The sequence below is a fragment of the Protomyctophum parallelum genome (assembly GCF_964188405.1).
Source record: "Protomyctophum parallelum genome assembly, chromosome: 10".
NCBI classification, from domain to species: domain Eukaryota; kingdom Metazoa; phylum Chordata; class Actinopteri; order Myctophiformes; family Myctophidae; genus Protomyctophum; species Protomyctophum parallelum.
This window is the reverse complement of record NC_139704.1, coordinates 33,728,477-33,746,245: the sequence shown is the minus strand read 5'-3', so window position 1 is coordinate 33,746,245 and position 17,769 is coordinate 33,728,477. Positions and strand designations below refer to the sequence as shown.

General features: G+C 46.4%; 1 protein-coding gene across 1 annotated transcript in view; it reads left to right on the top strand.

The window, feature by feature from the left end:
* Window positions 1–958: 958 nt before the first annotated feature.
* gfra1a (gdnf family receptor alpha 1a) overlaps window positions 959–17,769 on the top strand; it is a 148,870-nt gene continuing 132,059 nt past the window's right edge. The window contains exons 1-3 of the mRNA XM_083775331.1: window positions 959–1,288; window positions 1,823–2,149; window positions 3,297–3,377. Of these exons, the coding sequence (XP_083631457.1) occupies window positions 1,234–1,288; window positions 1,823–2,149; window positions 3,297–3,377 (463 nt within the window). The 5' untranslated portion in view covers window positions 959–1,233. The remainder of the gene's footprint in view (window positions 1,289–1,822; window positions 2,150–3,296; window positions 3,378–17,769) is intronic.

Genomic DNA, 17,769 nt, shown 5'->3' with positions numbered 1-17,769 from the left:
CTCCTCTGCCATGCCCAAGCCCCCGCCGCGGATTAGGAAATAAGGGTCGCACTCGATTAGCTTTGTGAAAGCTTATTAGGTTTTGTGCCTCTTAACTGATATGCTAATTTGCCCGTGTAAAAACGTTTCATAGCTGCAGAAATACTGTGTGCAGTCAGTGCACACTATATAGCCTAACAAGTTTTGTGCACAGCCTATAATTTGCACGTGTCAGCGGACGAGTTTAAATTATAGCCTATTACGGGTAAGACATTATAGTTGGCAGCTTCCATGATTGCGCACTTTGACCATGAGCACTGCATTAACTTGTTATCAGGGAATTGTGTTGTGTTGACTGTAGTAGAGGTGTGTGTGTGTGTGTGTGTGTGTGTGTGTGTGCGCGCGTGCGTGTGAATGGCGGGGGCTAAATACAAAAACAGTCCAGTAGAATTAATCGAAAACTCCATATTTAATTATACACGAAATGTCAAATTAAATCAAACGTTAATAGCGACCTTATTCCCAAACGCATTACCCCTCTGTCCGCACAGTCCCTGTTGTGGGCAATTATACTGAAATCCAAGCCCACGCATAATAAACATACAAACAAACATCACATCAAGGGACTAGACTAGAGTAGTTGCGACGATAGACGGTCAGTATAAATGGAAACGTTACTACTTTTAACATTAGATTCAGATTTTCAGAATGCATGCGAACTGAACTGCAGGCTGCTGGAATACAACCCGGCACTGGCCACCGTGCCGTGGCTGAGTCCTCCTGCTGAGTGCGCAGAGTGCGGTGGTGTTCCAGTGGCGCTCTGTATGCGCACAGACGCACCGAGAGAGAGAGAGAGAGAGAGAGAGAGAGAGAGAGAGCAGCATCTCACACTGACTGCACTGGCTGGAGTTCGAGGACACACACACGCGCCCCATTTGCTCTAATCCCCTCGCCTTTGTCTCCTCGCGTTGATTTAGAAAGGACCCCCATTTAGAACAAGCCGAGTCAGCCCCGGTATTAATACACCAGAGACAATCTGGAGTATTCGGGATCACTTTTTGGGAGGTGGAATATTGTTATCTCGTATATGAAGCGAGCCGGATCTCTTCTGTCTACCGTCCGGCGGAGCGCGCAGCACAGCAGCCCCGCTGTTTTTCCAATGGATTTCAATACAGTGGAAGTACCTTGGGAATTAAATTACCGTTAGGGTCGTTCTTTTGTTTTTGCAAAATTTCAACAACGCTGTTGTTTTACATGGATAGAAAGACGATGATCTTCGCAACTCTCTATGTCCTTCTACCTCTTTTAGGTAAGTTTATATAGATGGGCTTAAAATAAATGTTCTGAGTGCAGTCCATTCCATATAAGCAATCCTATTATACGCATATTATTGTGACTGGACTATACGCTATGTCTTCGAGGGGATTTGTGAAACAAAAAATACAAGTTTACAACGACACCCCTGCAGCTTTCATTGCATGTTTTCTCTGGCTGCTCCGCGGTGACGCTTTAGTTTAAACCGTCCCGAACTTTTGTTCAACTCTGTAACCCATATCGTTGAATGAGCAAATCAAATTGTTTGCTGATTACATATTGTTCTAAAAATCCACGAATATTGAGTATGGAATATATTCTTTCCCCCTTCGATGACTTTCATGTTGCCCTGGCCCCAATATAGGCTGCCCCTGATCCTCCATTAATCCCTATATAAAAGCAGCTTTAAGTGTTAAATGTCTGTATGTTTACCGTAAACAAAATGAAAGACAGCTGCTATTATGATTCCTTATTATTATTATTTATTTATTTTGTATATATATATTTTTTTTTAATGTATAATTTCCAGACGTGCTGCTGTCCAATGCGGAGCAGAATGTGCTCGCCGGGTCCTCCGACGACAGCATGAGGCTGGACTGCGTGAAGGCCAGCGAGCGGTGCCTGAAGGAGACGGCCTGCAGCACCAAGTACCGCACCATGAGGCAATGCGTGGCGGGCGGCAAGGCGGAGAGCAACTTCAGCATGACGGTGGCCGGCCTGGAGGCCAAGGACGAGTGCCGGAGCGCCATAGACGCGCTCAAGCAGAGCCCGCTGTACAACTGCCGGTGTAAACGGGGCATGAAGAAGGAGAAGAACTGCCTGCGCATCTACTGGGGAATCTATCAGACATTGCAAGGTATATATATATATATATAAAGGTTGGAGAGGAGTCGGGTGCATGATGCATGTGTTTGGTTTCCGACTCGCTGACAGTCCCGACAGGCATTAGTCCGACACCCTATACCCCCTTACCTATAACCCTAAACCTCACAAGGAAGCCACACATGTGTCTTAACCGGCAACGCATGTCCGTGAGCCATGGGTGAGTCTTCTTAACCTGCAGCCACGCATGTGTCGGACGTCGTACCAACGTATGCGCCCGGCAGGGAATATAGGCACTACTAATTGTAAAACAGCTCCATGTCACAACAGGTGCAAAGTTCTAACACTATAAAACAGCATTAAAGCTTATACAACATTTCCCATAAGTCAACAATCATTCACATTTCAACCCTGTGATGGACGTCCCAGGGAGGCGAGATGCTGCTTTTTTTTTTTTTAACTTCCCACTTCATTTCCTTTGAAGGTAATGGCGCATGCAAGGTCCTTATTATTAGTGCTCGGCCATGCCATCTTAATGGGCTGGTTGTAGTTGGGTGGGGTGGACGGGGGGGTGTGCTATGGTTCCTAAACCGCGTCCAGGCCGCAGAGTCGACATCCAGTTGTGCAACACAGCTGACCAACCTGCCTAATCAGGCGTGCAGGGCTGTGTGCTGCTGAGGATATTGACTGACCCGAATACACCCTGTCACATGCAGGCCAATGTGAGCGGGATGGGATGATAAACAATGGACACACAACAATGAGTTCACAACTCTGTTTATCCCCTCGCCCCTTCCCCCCCCTCCACTCCATGTAGAGATGAAACATAAATATTCATATGCAGTTTTTCTGCTTTCTGTTTCTATTCATCTGCGTCTACACACACGGTAAAAACAAACTCGGTTAATTTAAAACCCATTCTGGGCGGGAACCCCTTTTGGTGTTTTAACTAAGCATTATGTTATACTTTAGCTATTGAAAAATAGCAGACCTACAAGCTCATAGCACGTCACCGAGTGGCGTGCTACGAGCTTGTAGGTCTGCTATTTTAGAAAAATCGTGAATATATATTCTTTCAGAAGACGTCAGGCCTAAATGGGTTAACTCTTGAGGATTTCACCGTGGATCCGTCCCGTCTGTTTATCCGTGTCATTGCTTTGACCTGTGATGTTCTCTCTCAGGCAATGACTTCCTGGAGGACTCGCCGTACGAGCCCGTCAACAGCCGCCTGTCGGACATCTTCCGCCTGGCGCCCATCATAGGTAAGGACGAGCGGCTGTACTCTCCGCAGTGCAGCGGCGTTATACACGTATTGACACATGGCCTTGGCCATGTTGCCGCTGGGCTATGGCTTTCATATTGCTTCAAGCTGTGCATGCGCTCAGTGAAGATTCTTCTGTGTCGTGTGTCGTGTCGTGTCGTGTCGTGTCGTGTCGTGTGTGTGCGTGTGCGTGTGTGCGTGTGCGTGTGTGTGTACTGTACCCACATGTCCACCCTCTCTCTCTCTCTCTCTCTCTCTCTCTCTCTCTCCCCTCATTTTCCTCCCTCACCCCGACAACCTTCAAATGCCAGCTGTGAGCGCCCTTCACGGGGTGCTATGGTTCTGAGTGCACCCTGCCAGTTTAAACGGTGCACATTATGATTCATTCAGATGGTTCATAGGCCTGCGCATTTCTGTTATTTTCTAGTTGATTCCCCCCCCCCCCCAGATGTCGGTAGTTGTCACGACTGTGTTGTCTGACTTTTTCCCCATCTGTCTGTTGCAATCCACTTTAATAGAATGAATCAGACCACGCGCGCACAAGTGTGGGAGAGGAAGACTAAGTACATTGCTGTTCATTTTTTGCATGACGACAGTGCTACTAGTGGCCTCTAGATGGCGATGTTATTCCCTTATTGCTTATGGCCTTACAGTGTTGCCTGTTTGAAGGTTTGACACATGAAGGCACCACAACGAGGCACGTTTTAGTTGTTAAATGTGAGCCAACGAATAGCATGTTGAACCAAAGAAACGTGCTCTGTATACGCTCCATCTTCAAAACAACACAGACCGACATTTTCCATCCTTTGTTCAGGAGAAGGTAACTTTTCTCCCTTTCTGTTATATCAGCAGTTCTAATGCAAACAGCCTGAATTGCTTAAAATTATTAGTTTGTCAAACGGCAGGTCACGTACCCAAAAAAGTGTGACGGTATATTCTGGCGTGACTCTGCTGTGTCATCTAAAAGATTATGAGTTGTTTTTTTTACCGTTGCCAGAAAATGTCTGAGTCACTATTACGAGAGCATAATTTAAAGGCTGTGCATTACGTCCTCCGAGGCCCACCACACGTCTGCCATTACTACACAGTTCTCTTACACAGTTTCTACACAGTTCTACACTCTGTGTGTAGCCAGAAAGCCAGGGAGAAAAGGAAAAAAAAGCTTCCACATCACCCGTAACTGTCACACAGGCCTTTAATGTGCCTGCCCTGGCGAGTATAGAAGCACAGCCTGAAGCCATCAGGGGCAAGAAGCATATGTAGCACAGGATCATAGTTCACACAAGCCGCCATGTAACAACCCCTCAACACATCCCCTGGTCCTGAGCAATAGGCTTTCCATGAGCAGGGAAACGGAGAGAGAGAGAGAGAGAGATTTACGGCGACAACGCTCAGCCGGTGAAGGTGCTCCTTATTTGCTGTCTGAAAACCTCTTTATGTTGATCGACGGCCTCCGTTTCGCTCCCTCGCTCTCTCTCTCTCTCTCTCTCATTCTATCTCTCTCTCTCGTGGCAGTGCAATGATAAGATGCTTTGAGGCTCTGTTGTTAAAGCATGGGTACGGCGGGGACAGCGACAGTGTGTGTGTGTGTGTGTGTGTGTGTGCCGCTGCGCTGCGCGGGGTGGGTCAGGGTTGATGGGAGCAGGCAGTAATGGTTGAAAGGGAGAGAGACGAGGCCGGAGGGAGAGGTGTCGGGCGGGGAGTGGGTGAGTTGAAGGAGTGTTGTGAGACAAGGGGGTATATACAGGAAACGGGCGAAGGAAGAAAAGATGCTATATAGGGAGAAGGACAGGAGGAGGAGAACAAAACAGATCGTGGTCGGCGCGGCGAGCGAAGCCGGTGTGATGGGAAAGAGTGCTGTGGCGGCGGAGGAGGAGGGGGGGTCACTTTTGAAGTTTTGACGGGTCAAGCTTGTAAAAAATAATTCTCAGCCTTATAATAGAACGCTCTGAAACGGAAAGAAATGCCGAGGACTTCTAAGACTTTTTTTTCCTTCTTCCTTCTTTTTGAACAAAAACAAATGCTTATTTTAAAGTTGATCTCGCGCCGGAGGTTTGTCACTTTTACATTTGAACCGAATCTCAAAGTGCTTACAAAGCAGAAAATGAAAATAAAAGGACAAGAGAGAATAAAAAAAACAATTAATGCAATCTGTGGTGTACCTATAAGCTAAAGGGTTAAAAAGCACACATGGGGCATCTAAAACAGAGATGCCCACACTTTTATTTACTTGAGAGCTACTTTCAAAATGACAAGCTCAACTAGATCTATACCCATCCAAAAATTATTATCCAATTGCTGAAAATAGTTAAACAATGTCTCTGAGTGGGCTTTGGAATAGTGGCGAGGGCATTACATACAGTATAAGACTAATGCACTTGGAATTGGAGGGAACATTTTGAATTGGTAGGGTTTCTTGCATATAACTTTGTCATGCTACTGACGTTTGTGATGCAATACTTGAAAACAAAGTATTGCGTTGTGGCTTTCAGCTAACAGGCCCTGTCTTAATACAAGTTGCATTTATTTTTTACATTTAAATAATATATTTTTAGGGCATGCCATGTTGATCTACCTGCACAGCCTTTGTGATCTACTGGTACCGATGTACCTTTTGGGCACCCCTGATCTAAAAGGTCCAAATATAGGCAAATGTCTTAACCGGCGGGGTTCCTTTTGGTGTTTTAACTTTTAACTAAGCATTATGTTATACTTTAGCTATTGAAAAATAGCAGATCTACAAGCTCATAGCGCGCCACCGAGTGGTGCGCCAAGAGCTTGTAGGTCTGCTATTTTTGAAAAATCTTAAAAATGAGGCACAAATCTTTGAATATATATTCTTTCAGAGCGAACGTTCTTTTAAATTTCGACGTCAGGCCTAAATGGGTTAAGAGGAAGGTCTTTAGTCCCCTTTTAAAAAGTGTCCACGGACCGTGGTGCTCTCAGGTGGTCGGGGAGGAGGGCATTCCACAGCCCGAGGAGCAGCTGAGCAGAAGGCTCCAGCCCCCCATGGTGCCGAGCTTACTTAGTCTTTTTGCATTTGAGTGTGTTTGAAGTGCCAGAGCGGAGGGTTAGCGGGTGGAGGTTGGAGGTTCAAGGAGTTCCTTTAGGTTATAGGAAGCTGTGGATGCACTGATTGTATGACCCTGTATTCTATCCTGAAGGAGCCCAGTGTATGGAAATGGGCGTATGGGCGTGATATGTTCATATTTCATCAGGATCCTATAGCAGCACTGTTCTGGATGTACTGGAGCTTCTGGATGCTCTTGCTATAGGGAAAAAAAACTAAAACGAACTAAAACTAAGCAGTATAGTCGAGCCTTGAGGAGACGAAGGCGAATTCGTTTTTTGCAGAGGTAATGCAGAGGTAGCCTGAGCTAACGCTAGACCTTTCTGGCCTAGATGGGAGGGTCGCGGCTCAGATGTGCGCACACCCTGATTGGTTCACCGATCTGTCCGTCAGCCCCGTTTTATCACGTAGTGGAGTGATTTCCACAGAGTTGGCACACGTTGGTTTTCTTCTTAGACGGTTTGGTGGGTTCTTCAGCCGTTCTCCTCATTTTCCTCGCATTGCCTCGTTTGAAGTTCCACTGGTAGTGATTTCCTCACGGTGTTATTTTGAGGGGTGCACACCTCTCTGAGCTCTGACGTCACGTCATTTGGAGCGACGCCTGCGCGGAAAGGGTTGACTCCCACTTTTAAGGCCAGTGCAGCCCATGCGTAAATCCAGGCTTTCATTTTTCGCCGTAGACGAAATGAAAGCCTGGGTATCGAGGCTATAATACAGAGGTAACAAATTAGTTTTTCTGCATCTGGCAGGGCGAGTATGGGACGGAGTCTTGCTATGTTACGGAGGTAAAAGAACGGGGGTTTTGCAGAGGTGTTTAATATGAGGGTCGAAGGTCAGGTGTGGGGGGGGGGGGGGGGGGTCATTTTTACACCCAAGTTGGTGACTTAAAGGTGAGAGTAGGAGGTCCTGGGTGGAGTAGGTGATGCTGGTTATTGGGGGATGATTTGACCTGGTGTGGGGTGCCGAATAATAGAATGGCCTCTGTCGTTCTTCGATTTTTCAAAAATAGCAGACCTACAAGCTCGTATCGCGCCACTCGGTGGCGCAATATGAGCTTGTAGATCTGCTATTTTTCAATAGCTAAAGCATAACATGATGCTAACACCAAAATGGGTGACCGCCCAGAATGGGTTAACTCCTCAAGGCAGGTGGTTAGTGTGGACGGGGGGGGGAGTGGGACAGCCCCGAGGTAGTTGGGGGAGCATGTAGAGGGTGTAGAGGGTGGGGCCGAGGACGGAACCTTGGGGTATGCCACAGGTGACAGGCTGTGTCCAGGGAGTATAAACACCTCCCGCGTATAGACAAGTTGCTATACACCTGCAGCTGGGAGTGATTAGTCTGATTGTGTCTACAGATTGCCGAGGTAATGACGCGTGAATTAAAATGCCACGCTTCTCTCTCACAAGGTGTCATTCTACACTCGCTATACACTTTAATTTAACCGACCATAAAGCCTTCAATTTCTATATGCTTCAAACAGAATGGATGTTATAACACTGTCAGTGCAATCTGGGATTCTCACACGACACTACTTTCTTGGACTTCTCGAAATCCACTCGATATAATGTGCAAATAAATTAGGAGATTAGGAATACCTCCTTCTAGGCTATAGAAGGAGGTATTCTTAACCCATTTTGGGGCGGGAACCCCTTATGGTGTTAGCATTATGTTATGCTTTAGCTATTGAAAAATAGCAGATCTACAAGCTCATAGCGCGCCACCAAGTGGCGCGCTACGAGCTTGTAGGTCTGCTATTTTTGGAAAATCGACTGACATGGAAACACATAGCTTTTTCAGAAAACTGTCAGGACGTAGAGGACATTTTTAGAATCTGATCTCAGGTCAAGCCTTCTCCTTAGCTATTGCCGTGTTTGTATACCTTTTTTGCCTCTCATGTGATCTTTCTAGGATCACGTACTTACTGTATGTACAGTAAGCACTGCTGTGGGTCTGATACATGTACTGCATCCATCCATGTCCTTGTGCTGTAATGTCTGTGTCCAAGAAGTCTAAGCTTAGAGTGTCGGCTAAATGGCTAAACTAAAAAAAAAGCCCTAAATGGCATTCCCGAGGCTCTAAGAATATCGGTTCGTCCTTTGTCTCTGTGAGACAGTAATGCTCTGTGATCTCTGGCTGTATAAGAACAATAGGGTGCCATAATTAATCTCTAATTCATTAATAGGCTGTATACAGCTGACTCAAACCGCTGTTCTCTAGTGGCAGACACACAGTGTACTAATCCAAATTTACGCACGCACGCGCGAGCACACATGCACGCACACACTTAAAACGTACATTGACTGAACCATGCACACCTGTGGGTGTCAGTCTAATTTAGTATAGTGACACACTAGACCTAATGTAATTGTATATACAATCCACATAATAGCCGTGCATACTTTTACTGTGTGCACCTGTCTTTTATTTGGTAATTCCGTTGTATGGGGGAAAAAGTTACGTATAAAGGTGTGATACACAGAGATCTCAATGCGCATGTACGTATGACACTGAAAATTAGCATTGTTAGAATTGAGTATAGTTATTGAGAATATGAGCACAGTATTACACGATTTATTCATCTTTATTTCCATTCTACCTCTCCTAATTAACAACTCTTTTGACTACTGCGAAATGTTTGTTTTGATCATTTTAATACCGTCAGCGTCATTGCCGTTGATTAATGCCTAATTTTGATACGAACGCTTAACGCCATTGCTGTTGATTAATGGCAATTGCGCTTTTATAGTGCATTCGATCGACCGGGCCATAATGCTACTTACGTTAGCCGGTTAGCTAGCGGTGTTGTTAGCGCAGCACTGGATCGTCCATCATAGATCGTCGTCGCCATAATAATCCATTCTATCCGTTTCTTTCAATCGCCTGTATCTCCTATATTCCTTGTCCCAGTTGGCATTTTGGTCAAAACAGTGTTTCTTTGACGGCACAGAGCCGTCGATGTGGAGCTCTACAGTGCCCCGGTTTGGAGCATCCTAGGATAAGCTACTTCCGGTAGACTGGAACTGTGGCTTTTCAAAATAAGAGCTTGACTGGAAAAAGTCAAATTGATCCTACAGTAACTTTTAAATAAATGCCAGCGCTGAAAGGGTTTTAATATCAGGCCGTTCCTTCCTGTCTCCATATACAGTAGCTGTAAATGTGCTGGCACGTCAAACGGCTCAAACAAGAGGAACGGTATACCTGTTGGCTCAGTGAGCGGCGGGTTCAGATCCGAACCCGGGTCCTCAGGCTCTCAGTGAGCATAATTCATCTCCTCTCTCTAAATATAGGAAGATGAAGATGAATATCCTAAGGCATGCAGCAGGGCTGGGAGTTGGTACACTGACATAATGAAGTTGAAATGTTTTTTTAATGAGTCCTCACGGATTGGGCAGAAATGATGGACAGAAGCCTACATTTTGCACACACGCACACACAGTCTCTCGCAGGGTAGATATTGGTTACCAAGTCACACGAGGATAGGATGGCGCTGGAGGAGCTTGTGAGGAGCTCTGAGCCGGCTGGTGTGCACAAAGCAAACACACACATGTACACACGCACGCACGCACACACACACGCACACACACAGAGAGAGAGGTGGTGCAGTTAATTTAGTTAAGTTCATTTGGCACGTTTTTTTTTTTACCAGGGGGCAGATAGTGTTTTTGGATGGTGGGGGTTGAGTTTTGGTGAATGGAGCAAAAAAAGAAAAATGGAGCTTAAAAAACTAAACAAAACAATGAAGTATTGATGTCTGCCACTTGCACAATTCGAAACCTTGAGCACATTAGTGAAACATTCATAAATAACACTTCAATCAATCCTGCCTATATTAAAGTTGGCTAATGGGAGGGCCATGCCAAAGTGCCAGCGCTCGCCCAGCAGTCTGCCGTCACCTATAGGCCGATGTGTGCACGCGTGACCTCGCCGCTTCTCGCCCTCAGGGTGTCTTACTTGTTCATATACAGTATAGTAACTGACCGTTGACAGCATTTTCTGCCATAAGCTCCATATATGGGAGTTTGAATATTCGCTATACTATACACCAAGATCTGCTGGAGCTATAAAACATCCTTTGTTTAAAGGTTTTATGACATTAATTTTCATTTATTTTTCTTTTTTCTTTTAGGTTTTATGACCTCGATTCCACCCAAAAAACCTGAACTTTGAACATTCAGTGGATTTTCTGTGGTCTGAAGTTTTCTTTGGGGGTTTTTGGGCCTTTTGAGCTACAATGAAAACAGGCAACACAGTGAAACAGTGACATCTGCTGGCAAATCCCATTGACATATATGGGATTTGCAGTAAGTGATGTCACTTACTGCCGGCAAATCAGAGCACCTGTTTGAGCCAGAAAACCCCAGATCACAGAAAATCTACTGAATGTTAAAAGTTCATGTTTTTGGGGTGCAATTGAGATTAGAAAACCTAAAAAAAACAAGAACAATTCCAAAACCTTTTTTTTAATGTCACAATCCCTTTAACAGTCAATCCAGAATCCACGGCCTTAACTTGACTTTAAGTTGAAGCTATAGAACTCTTAACAAGAACATGTTTTTTATATATATACTATTCGGCACAGTCGGTGTCACTCATTCTGAAGGCTCCTATATTTCCCATGAAATGTGATTTGCTGTGAAATGATGCCAGATCTCTAAAACTGGAAGCTGTGAACGCAACCTATATAATATAGCAGACAGACACAACACCCATTTAACCCATTTTGGGGGCGGGAACCCCTTTTGGTGTTAGCGTTATTGAAAAATAGCAGATCTACAAGCTCATAGCGCGCCACCGAGTGGCGCGCTACGAGCTTGTAGGTCTGCTATTTTTGAAAAATTGTGAAATATTTTTTCAGAAAACTGGAGGATTTAGAAGATTTTTTTATTTAATTTCGAGGTCAGGCCTAAATGTGTTAACACATCGATGGTGTGATTATACGTATTGTCCTCAATTTTTTCTGCCTTTTTCCCTTTGCGGGGATCAGTTGCCCTGGATCAGTCTGAATACTCTTCTGGCATTTTTAATTCACTAATACATTAATTATTAATTTATAATTTGTTAAATTGGAAGAAAGGGCTTCGTTAAGACCTCCATATTATTATGGTCAATGCCCGTGTGAAAAGTGGGAGCGATTGGTGCAGGCGGTGAGGAGCTACGGCGGTGTTTCTGACAGACATTCAGACAGACATTGACTGAATTATAGTATGATGATGATATATATATTAGACTGGATATTGTCTGTGATTTTTGGATATTGGACTATTGTGAGTGTTCTAAAAGAGAAAAATCGGTATTGGCACACGTGGGTTTAAAATCAAATGATCGGAATCATTTAATTATGTCATTTGAAAAGATTTCAATTTAGACGATGTCAACTGTGTGTGTTTGTGTGTGTGTGTTTGTGCGTGCGTGCATGCGTGATTTATTTTAATCAGCTGCCTGCATGGATCTCAGGGTTGGGTCAGACTCATTTGCAATCAGGCTTCTCTGCTGTAGTTTATTGTGTTTTTCTTTCTTTCTTTCTGTGTGTGTGTGTGTGTGTGTGTGTGTGTGTGTGTGTGTGTGTGTGTAAAGGGTACCCACACACACACACACTAAGGGTACTGCAGTTTTAGTCAGTACTTTTTTACCGCCGTTAAATTAAAACGAAATTTCACCAAAGTGTCTGTCTATATCCACTAGACTAGACTTATCGCAACAGCATAGCACCATAGAAGCTCGGCAAGGCCAGTGGATTCATGATGTTTTGACCAATCTCATGGCAAGGGGAGCAAAGATTTCTGCCATTTTTGACCAATTACATTTCACCACAGGTATAAGCACCGAACCAAAACACAGCCACCCAGCCGTATACATTACCTGTCAGCTACTGATAACAGCCAATCTATATGAGTTTGAGCATAGCCTAGATATAAGAGCATCCATTTTCCTTGTTGTGCTTTAGCCCATTTAGGCCTGACGTCGAAATAAATAAAAAAAGTCTTCTGAAAGAATATAATTATATTCAAAGATTTGTGCCACATTTTTAACGACTTTTGAGTTGTGCAACCACTCCAAGGAACAGCAAGGTCCGTGCTAACCTATATGTGACTGTGTGCGTGACTATGGGTACCAGTAGGGGGAAAAGTGGCGCTGTTGTGCCAGAAACAGAGAGAGAGAGAGAGATAGTGCTGCTCTGTTGCCTGCTAATGAGAGAGAGAGAGAGAGAGAGGGGGGGGGTCAAGTTAAATTAACTTACTCAATATATTTTTGCTACATGTGTATAGCAGTTTGTGTTCACGGTTAAGGGATGTGAAAGTAATGAGGGCAATCAATCTCCATGAACCTAAACAGAGCGGTGTGTTTGTGTGTGTCAATTTGACTTTCTTTATTCAATGCCTCTCTCTCTCTCTCTCTGTTTTACCCTCTCCTCCTCCTCCTCCTCCTCTCACTTCTCTGTGTGTGTTTCTCTGAAATCAATGTTCATGTGTTTCAAAGCCTCATTGAATGCTTTTCTGCTGGCTGTGGAACTGCTGAAAGCCTTCTCATTAGGAGGGGAGTGGATGTTTTATGTTGGAGTGTTGTTTGTGCTGTCACAAGCACACAAGCACACGTTTATAACACACATGCACGCACACACGCACGCACTCGCGCAGTAGCCTATACTGCATGTACTCATCTAAACTTGCTCTGCGCTCCACAGTTACATTATTTGGATTATGAATTTACGATATTAAACGTTATAATATATTGTTAAGCTGAACATGATACTGTAGACAACATACGGGCGGCTGGATGGTAACCGCAAAGGTTGCCTGTTCGAACCCCGGGCTCCCCTGCAGAGTTAGACTCGAAGAGTCCTTGAGCAAAGACACTGAACGCCCACATTGTTCCTGATGTGCTGGTCGGTGCATTGCATGGTTTCCGTGGTATATATATCGTGATTCATGGAGACGTTGATATTGAATTGATTGTTTTACAATGGGCATCTGGGTAAAACTATGGTTACGCTTTTCTTTAACACATTCTAGACGGGAACCCCTTTTGGTGTTTAAAACATTATGTTATAATTTAGCTATTGAAAAATAGCAGATCTACAAGCTCATAGCGCGCCACCGAGTGGCGCGCTACGAGCTTGTAGGTCTGCTATTTTTGAAAGATCGTTAAAATGAGGCGCACATCATTGAATATATATTTCAGAGCGAACATTGTTAACTAAAATAACTAAAATATTGGCTTCTGGGGGGGTCCCTGGAGCTACATATTTTGAGATGGGGGTCCGTGGCCCAATAGAGATAATTCTGGGGGTCCTTGACATGAAAAAGGTTGAGCACCACTGACATAAAAACATGGGTTTTTCAGATTTATTTTAGGATTTAGAAGACTTTTTTTATCGACCTCAGTCCAAAATGGGTTAACACTGAAGCCAGTCATCCAAGCTGGCATTGATTTCTCCGTGCTGTGATAACTCCCCCTTAAAAAGACAATGGGGGCCTATTTAGTTCAATGACGTTCTTTTATTAAACTCTAAATAACAGGTTAACTCAATGCAAACCTCCCCCGTCTCTCTACAAAGCAACAGGTCCAACTGAGTCTCAAAACCAGAACAACATGCAATGTCTTCTGCATCTCATGCATGGTAACTCTATACCTGTAGCATTCATGACCACAAATCACATTATGATTTTTAGAGAGATGTGTACAGTAAAGTTCTGTCTGGCGGTGGCTCAGGGATAGAGTGGCTGGATGGTAACCGTAAGGTTGCCAGTTCGAACCCTGTGGGCTCGCCCAGAGTTACTGTCGAAGTGTCCTTGAGCAAGTCACTGAACCCCAAATTGCTCCCGGTGTGCTGGTTGGTGCCTTGCATGGTTTCGGCCGCCATCGGTGTATGAAATGTGTGTCTGAATGTGGTGAATGTAATGCACAATCTCCGTAAAGCGCCTTGGATAAAGGCGCTATATAAATTCACCATTTACCATTTATTTGGCTAGAGAGAGAGAGAGATTGAAAACGTCATTAGACAGAAATGCAAACGGCAACAGAGTACAGTCAAACACTTGGTCTACTCTACAAGGACACAGTAGCTCCTAAAAGTCCTTGCAGTCTAGAGAGAGAGAGAGAGGAGAAGGAGTATTGTTATCTTCAGGTGCATGTTGACTATAGCGTTACCGCCATTTGGCCCAACCCAAGTATAGGATTAGGAAGTGACAGTGCCATCATGATAATTTCACTGTACCTGTATCAGTGAGTAACAAATAAACCCTCCACAAAGGGTTGTGTAGTTGTGTGTTTAGTTTGTATCATTTAGGCCTATATGTTGTTCTGTAAAAGTGGTGGTATCAGGGCTTGTTTGTTTGTGTGTGTGCCGCGACGGAGCGGGCGGTAGAGTTTCTGCTATCTGCGCGCTGGTTGTGGTGGGCCGATTCTTTGTCCCAGTCCAGCCCTGCAGGATGCGCTTGCCTGGCCAGCTTCACATTTTTTTTTTTTTTTTAGATATTTTTTTGCGGCTTACGCCTTTTATTGATTTTTTTTTTTTGAAGGGACAGACAGTAGGCTGACAGGAAACGGGAGAGAGATGGGGGATGACATGCAGTAAAGGCCGTGTCGGGTCCGGGAGTCGAACCTGCGGCACACTGCGACTGGATTACCAGTCCGGTGCCCAGACCGTTACGCTACGGCCTGGGCCTAGCTTCACATTTCTGTATTCATGACTGCTTGCGATGTTATCAATACCTATCGCACTCATTCAAACCCTATAGCCTTCTTCTCTGTTATACCTCCATCATCCCTCGTTGACCGCTCTCCGCTGTCTACTTCTACTACTGGAGTGGATAGCAAGGCCGTCTGGTAATCAGAAGGTCCATGCACTGGTTCAAAGGGGTCGCCCATTTACGCGTCGAAGTGTCCCCGAGCGAGACACTTCATGTAAGCCTGTCATGATTTGGCCCTCTGCCTGTTTATTCCCCTCTTTCTGTATCTCTCCCTCTGCCCAGTTGTGTATGTCTTTCCACTTCGGCCACTCCCACTTCCCATTGCAGCCCTCAGTCCTAGTTACACACCTGGTTACACTCTCATCAGCCCAGCCAATTACAAACCTGTGAACTCTGCTACAATCAACCCACCTATAAATACTGGACTCCTTGCACAAACTAACTGTCAGAACATAATTCCTTGTCCGGTGCTTCATGTCGTTGTCCCCTGCTCTACCTTGATGTTTTGGGTTTGTCTTTTTGTATTTACTGAAGAGTTTGCATTCATGGACTTCCTCGTGGCTACTTCATGCTTCTGAAAGGTTTTGCTTATTGGACCTTTGGTTTATTGCTTTGCTACTGCTACTTATTTTGTAAGCTTGACTTTTTGTTTAATAAAGCAGTTATTTTGAACTTCCCTCTGCATTTGGGTTCAGTCATTCTGCCACCGTGACAGTATGTTCTGACCAAATATGAACCCAGCAGAGCGAAGACTTTTTCACCAAAAGGTGGATGACTTTGAAAATGTGGTTGCTCGTTTCATGGCCTCACCCCCTCCATTGCATGCTGCACTCCAAGAGGAGATCTCTATCCAGCAGCAGTGGTTTAAGGAGAGGCCGTGGGTAAGCCATTTTGTCCCCCGCCTGGATGTGGTCTGTGAGAGGCTCAGGGACTTTGAAACCACCCATGCTTCCCAGTCAACTACCCAGTCAATTAGAGTTGGAGTAGTGAGCTTTTCATCTGTCTGCCCTGTCCCAGATCAACAAAAGAACCAGCCTTTGGATTTACTTTCATATTTTTGCAAGACTGCTAAAATCCCGGTGTACTCTGAGCCAGCTCGAGCCCAGGACCCTTATGAAGGGTCTCGCTTGGCCCTCTGTGTGGGGAACCGTGGGCCTGCCAGGAGAAGGCGTGGTCGCCATGGCTCCTTACACCCCCAGTGGTCTTCACTGCCCAGCACCCCACTACCCGGCATCCAAACCACCCTACTGCCCAGCACTCCGCCCTCTACCCTGCCTGTAGATCCTGCAGCACCCTCCATGTCTCCTTTATCCTCCTCGTCTCCTGGATGTGCAGTGTCTACTGGGGTCCCGTCTCCAGAGTCTGCAGCATCCTCCACCTCCACGTCTCCTGGATCCTCCTCGTCTCCAGGATGTGCAGTGTCTTCTGGGGTCCCGTCTCCAGAGTCTGCAGCATCCTCCACCTCCGCGTCTCCTGGATCCTCCTCGTCTCCAGGATGTGCAGTGTCTACTGGGGTCCCGTCTCCAGAGTCTGCAGCATCCTCCACCTCCACGTCTCCTGGATCCTCCTCGTCTCCAGGATGTGCAGTGTCTACTGGGGTCCCGTCTCCAGAGTCTGCAGCATCCTCCACGTCTCCTGCAGCCCCAGCTCCTGCAGTTCCAGCTCCATCCGCTGCAGTCCTGGTTCCTCCAGCTCCTGCTCCTGCAACCCCAGCTCCAGCTCCTGCAGCTCCAGCTCCGGCCGCTGCAGACCTGTTTCCTGCAGCCCCGCCCCCAGTGCCTGCAGTCCCACCTGCAGCACTGCCTGCAGTCCCACCTGCAGCACCGCCTGCAGCACTGCCTGCAGTCCCACCTGCAGCACCGCCTGCAGTCCCGCCTGCAGCACTGCCTGCAGTCCCACCTGCAGCACCGCCTGCAGTCCCACCTGCAGCACCGCCTGCAGTCCCGCCTGCAGTCCCGCCTGCAGCACTGCCTGCAGTCCCACCTGCAGCACCGCCTGCAGTCCCACCTGCAGCACCACCTCCTGCGCTGGCAGCCCCGCCTACTGTGCCTGCAGCTCCGTCGCCTCTGACTGCAGCACCTCCGGCGTTGCCAACTGAGCCTTCGGCCCAAATGTCTCTGCCTCCCGGTCGTCCGCCTGATGACCCCTCCGCCTCGTCTCGGCCCCCAGGGCGTCCCCCTGAACTCAGCAGCTCTGCCTCTGGCCATCGTCCCGGCCGCCCACCTGAATTCACAGGCTCCGCCTCTGGCCATCGTCCTGGCCGCCCACCTGAAGTCACAGGCTCCGCCTCTGGCCATCGTCCCGGCCGTCCCCCTGAAGTCTCCAGCTTTGCCTCAGGTTCCCTCCTCCAGGCCCCCTCCACCCTCCCTGCTCGTTCCTGGTCAAGGTCGTTGGTCGTCTGGTATCCGCCCCTTGAGGGGGAGGTACTGTCATGATTTGGCCCTCTGCCTGTTTATTCCCCTCTTTCTGTATCTCTCCCTCTGCCCAGTTGTGTATGTCTTTCCACTTCGGCCACTCCCACTTCCCATTGCAGCCCTCAGTCCTAGTTACACACCTGGTTACACTCTCATCAGCCCAGCCAATTACAAACCTGTGAACTCTGCTACAATCAACCCACCTATAAATACTGGACT